Genomic DNA, 6000 nt, shown 5'->3' with positions numbered 1-6000 from the left:
GAGCTAACACACACACACATTCATGGCTTTGTAACACTTCATGTTGTGTAGACACACACACGGCTTTGTAGCACACACTTGTGTTCATGAACACACGTCATGTTGTGTAGACGCACACACACACATTCATGGCTTTGTAACACGTCACGTTGTGTAGACACACACACACAAAGAAGGCAACAGATAATAAATATTGAAAAAAGAAAAGTAGTAAACATTCCAAGGTGCTGCCATCAAACTATTATTGCAAGAAGATTTAGCGAGAAGTTTCAAGTCAAATGATGAATAAAACATGAATGATGTCACTTCTTGTGTTTAGAGACACACAATCACCCCACAACGTTGTGTAAACACTCCCCATCAATCTACTTCCTGCTCTTGTCCTCACTTTGCTGGCCAGGAAGTTTGGATCCAAAGCTGACAAAAGTCCACTAAAAAACATCCCACAGCAGTGTGAGTCTGTGACGTCCCACAGCGTTGTGAGTCTGACGTCCCACACTGTTGAGTCTTCTGACGTCCCACACTGTTGTGAGTCTGTGACGTCCCACACCATTGTGAGTCTGTGACGTCCTATACCGTTGTAAGTCTGTGACGTCCCACATCAGCGTGGGTCTGTGACGTCCCACACTGTTGAGTCTTCTGACGTCCCACACTGTTGTGAGTCTGTGACGTCCCACACCATTGTGAGTCTGTGACGTCCCACATCAGCGTGGGTCTGTGACGTCCCACATCGGTGTGGGTCTGATGTCCCACAGCGGTGTGAGTCTGTGACGTCCCACAGCGTTGTGAATCTGTGACGTCTCACACCATTGTGAGTCTCATGTCCAACACCATTGTGAGTCTGACGTCCCACACCATTGTGAGTCCGTGACGTCCCATACCGTTGTGGGTCTGTGACGTCCCACATCGGTGTGGGTCTGATGTCCCACAGCGGCGTGAGTCTGTGACGTCCCACAGCGTTGAGTCTGTGACATCCCACATCGGTGTGAGTCTGACGTCCCACAGCGTTGTGAGTCTGTGACATCCCACAGCGTTGTGAGTGTGACATCCCACAGCGGTGTGGGTCTGTGACGTCCCACAGCAGTGCGGGTCTGTGATGTCCCACAGCGTTGCGGGTCTGTGACGTCCCACACCATTGTGAGTCTCACGTCCCACACCGTTGTGAGTCTGACGTCCCACACTGTTGTGAGTCTGTGACGTCCCACACCATTGTGAGTCTGACGTCCCATACCGTTGTGAGTCTGTGACGTCCCACATCGGTGTGGGTCTTATGTCCCACAGCGGCATGAGTCTGTGATGTCCCACAGCATTGTGAGTCTGTGACGTCCCACACCGTTGTGAGTCTGACGTCCCACAGCGTTGTGAGTCTGTGACATCCCACAGCGGTGTGGGTCTGTGATGTCCCACAGCGTTGTGAGTCTGTGACGTCCCACAGCGTTGTGAGTCTGCCATTCCACACCATTGTGAGTCTGTGACATCCCACAGTGGTGTGGGTCTGTTATGTCCCACAGCGGTGTGGGTCTGTGACGTACCACACCGGCGTGGGTCTGTGATGTCCCACATCGGCGTGAGTTTGTGACGTCCCACAGCGGTGGGTCTGTGACGTCCCACAGCGGTGGGTCTGTGACGTCCCACAGCGGTGTGGGTCTAGATGAACCACTCCTTCTTGCTCTCGTCGATGCTCTCGGTGAAGGCGGGGTCGTTGACGATGATGGCGGCGTCGGCGCAGTCCGCTGACTCCGCCCCTTTGGCCTCGTTGGTGTGGTAGGAACCTTTGTGTCGGAACATGTGACGCACCACCAGCACCAGGAGGCACAACACCCCCAAAATCACCATGGCAACCACACCTGCAGGAACAAAGACGCTGCTCAAATCTATCATATATTCATATTTCATATTGTAATATACATCATATATTCATATTTATATAGTAATATATATAATAATATTTATATAGTAATATATATCATATAGTAATATCTATCATATATTAATATTTGATATTGTAATATACATCATATATTAATATTTATATAGTAATATCTATCATATATTAATATTTCATATAGTAATATCTATCATATACTAATATTTATATAGTAACATATATTAATATTTCATACATCATATTAATATTTATATAGTAATATCCATCATATATTAATATTTCATATATCATATTATTGTATAGATGATTAGTGTATTTGAAGATGTGACATGTTTACATTTCAGTCGTGCACTGCCACATAACTGTGGTGCGTTCAAGGCCCCAAGATGAAAGTTGGAGACGGACAGGATAATAATAATAATAATAATGTATTATCATTAACAATAATTGTAACAATAACCTTGACAAATGTATCACATTTAAACTTTGTCTACTTTTTTGTAGAAGAATACAAAACATTTTTTCAAAATAAAACATGTCATTGAGAGTAAGAAAAGATCAATCTACTTCCTGTTACCTGACACACTGATGCATGCTGGGAGTTATTTACCTGCAATCAGAGCAGAGTTGTGGTGGACCTTGTTCCTGCTGGACCTGTCCTCACTCCACGTCAACACACCTCCACCTGGAACATGTCAACACACCTGTGTCTACACACACACCTGTGTCTACACACACAAACACCTGTGTCTACACACAAACACCTGTGTCTACACACACACCTGTGTCTACACACAAACACCTGTGTCTACACACACACCTGTGTCTACACACAAACACCTGTGTCTACACACACAAACACCTGTGTCTACACACAAACACCTGTGTCTACACACACACCTGTGTCTACACACAAACACCTGTGTCTACACACACACCTGTGTCTACACACAAACACCTGTGTCTACACACACACCTGTGTCTACACACAAACACCTGTGTCTACACACAAACACCTGTGTCTACACACAAACACCTGTGTCTACACACACACCTGTGTCTACACACAAACACCTGTGTCTACACACACACCTGTGTCTACACACAAACACCTGTGTCTACACACAAACACCTGTGTCTACACACACACCTGTGTCTACACACACACCTGTGTCTACACACAAACACCTGTGTCTACACACAAACACCTGTGTCTACACACACACCTGTGTCTACACACAAACACCTGTGTCTACACACAAACACCTGTGTCTACACACAAACACTTGTGTCTACACACACACCTGTGTCTACACCCACACACCTGTGTCTACACACACACTTGTGTCTACACACAAACACCTGTGTCTACACACACACCTGTCTACACACACACACCTGTGTCTACACACACACACACACACACACACACACACTTGTGTCTACACACACACACCCACACACACCTGTGTCTACACACACACACACCTGTGTCCACACACACACACCTGTGTCTACACACACCCACACACCTGGTTGCAGGTGCCAGGGGTCGCTGGGTGTGAGGGGTGAGAGGGTGCGAGGAGACGCACCACAGTTAGAAGGCACCAAGATGCCCAAGGTGCTGACAGGTGACAGCTGATGTTGACGTAGTGCAGCTTTAAGAGGAGACACCTGCTGGAAGCTCACCCTGGACTTGAAGCTCACCCTGGACATGCAGCCCACAAAGCCTGGACTGTTGTAGCGCTCAATCAGGATGCCATCCATCTCACCCGTCTCTGGGACACAGCAAGACGGCAGAGGTAACAGGAAGAGGGTCAGAGGTAACAGGAAGAAAGTCAGAGGTAACAGAAAGAAGGTCAGAGGAAACAGGAAGAGGGTCAGAGGAAATAGGAAGAGAGTCAGAGGAAACAGGAAGAAAGTCACAGGAAACAGGAAGAAAGTCAAAGGAACCAGGAAAAAGGTCAGAGGAACCAGGAAGAAGGTCAGAGGAAACAGGAAGAGGGTCAGGATGGGATCAAACTAGCCCGTTTCTGTAATACACCAGTCATTATTCATGCTAGCAAACATCTGCAGGGGAAACAGGAAGAGGGTCAAAGGAAACAGGAAGAAGGTCAGAGGTAACAGGAAGAGGGTCAGAGGAAACAGGAAGAGGGTCAGAGGTAACAGGAAGAGGGTCAGAGGCAACAGGAAGAGGGTCAGAGGTAACAGGAAGAAGGTAAAAGGAAACAGGAAGAGGGTCAGAGGTAACAGGAAGAAGGTAAAAGGAAACAGGAAGAGGGTCAGAGGAAACAGGAAGAGGGTCAGGGGAAACAGGAAGAAGGTCAGAGATAACAGATAATTAATGTTTATTGATTATTAATAAGATCTTATAATGTTAATAAATGTTCATTAATTATTAATGAGATTTCATGTTAATAAATGTTTGATTAATAAGATCTTATAATGTTAATAAATGTTGATTATTTATTAAGATCTCATTGTGTTAATACATGTTTATTGATTATTAAGACCTCATAATATTAATAAATGTTTTTTGATTAATTAGATTTTATAATTTTAATAAATATTCATTGATTAATAAGATGTCATTATGTTAATACATGTTTATTGATTATTATTAAGACCTCATAATGTTAATAAATGTTTATTGACTAATACGATTTCATAATTTTAATGCATGTTCATTGATTATTAATAAGATCTCATTATGTTAATAAATGTTTATTGATTATTAATAAGATCTAATGTTTATAAATGTTAATTGATGATTAATAAGATCTCATAATGTTAATATATGTTTATTGATTATTAATAAGATATTATAATGTTAATAAATGTTTGATTATTAATAAGATCTCATGTTAATAAATGTTTATTGATTGTTAATAAGATTTCTAAATGTTCATTGATTATTAATAAGATCTCATGTCAATACATTTTCATTGATTATTAATAAAATCTCATTATGTTAATAAATGTGTATTGATTATAATAAGATTTCATCATGTTAATAAATGTTTGATTATTAATAAGATCTTGTATTAATAAATGTTCATTGATTATTTATAAGATCTCATTATGTTAATAAATGTTCATTGATTATTAGTAAGATCCCATTATGATGTTAATAAATGTTCATTGATTATTAATAATATGTCATAATGTTCATAAATGTTTATTGATTATTAATATCTCATTATGTTAATACATTTTTATTGATTATTAATAAGATCGTATAATGTTAATGCATGTTATTGATTATTAATACGATCTCATTATGTTAATACATGTTTATTGATTATGAATAAGACCTCATAATGTTAATGAATGTTAATTGATTATTAATACGATTTAATGTTAATAAATGATTATTGATTATTAATAAGATCCTATAATGTTTATAAATAGTCATTGATTATTAATAAGATCTCATTATGTTAACACATGTTCATTTATTAATAATAAGACCTCATAATATTAATACATGTTTATTGATTATTAATAAGATCTTATTGATAATTAATGAACATTTATTAACATTATAAGATTTCATGTTAATACGTGTTCATTGATTATTAATAAAATCTCATGTTAATAAATGTTTGATTATGAATAACATCTCATCATGTTAATGTTTATTGATTATTGATAAGATTGTATAATGTTAATAAATATTCATTGATTATTAATAAGATCTCATTATGTTAATACATGTTTATTGATTATTAATAAGATCTTATGATGTTTATTGATTATTAATACAATTTCATAATGTTAATAAATGTTCATTAATTATTAATACGATTCCATGTTAATACATGTTTGATTATTAATACGATCTAATAATGTTAATAAATATTCATTGATTATTAATAAGATCTTATGTTAATACATGTTTATTGATTATTAATATGATTTCATAATGTTAATGCATGTTCATTGATTATTAGTAAGATCTCATGTCAATAAATTGTCATTGATTATTAATACAATCTCATTATGTTAATAAATGTTTATTGATTATTAATAAGATTTCATCATGTTAATACATGTTTATTGACTAATAATAAGATCTTATAATGTTAATAAATGTGCATTGATTATTAATA

At 38.3% G+C, this 6000-nt stretch overlaps 1 protein-coding gene across 2 annotated transcripts in view; it reads right to left on the bottom strand.

Annotated features, from left to right (window-relative positions):
- Positions 1-1647: 1647 nt before the first annotated feature.
- Positions 1648-6000, bottom strand: part of LOC133664813 (contactin-associated protein-like 2) — a 62373-nt gene continuing 58020 nt past the window's right edge. The window contains exons 23-25 of one of the 2 annotated variants that reach the window (XM_062069735.1): positions 3421-3666; positions 2499-2573; positions 1648-1847 (exon numbers count right to left, since the gene is read on the bottom strand). In XM_062069735.1, the coding sequence (XP_061925719.1) occupies positions 1648-1847; positions 2499-2573; positions 3421-3666 (521 nt within the window). Of the gene's footprint in view, positions 1848-2498; positions 2574-3420; positions 3959-6000 lie in introns of those variants that run through there. The other variant, XM_062069736.1, reaches the window with a different exon arrangement.

This window comes from Entelurus aequoreus, linkage group LG14 (assembly GCF_033978785.1).
Source record: "Entelurus aequoreus isolate RoL-2023_Sb linkage group LG14, RoL_Eaeq_v1.1, whole genome shotgun sequence".
NCBI lineage: Eukaryota > Metazoa > Chordata > Actinopteri > Syngnathiformes > Syngnathidae > Entelurus > Entelurus aequoreus.
This window is presented reverse-complemented; position numbering and strand designations above follow the sequence as displayed.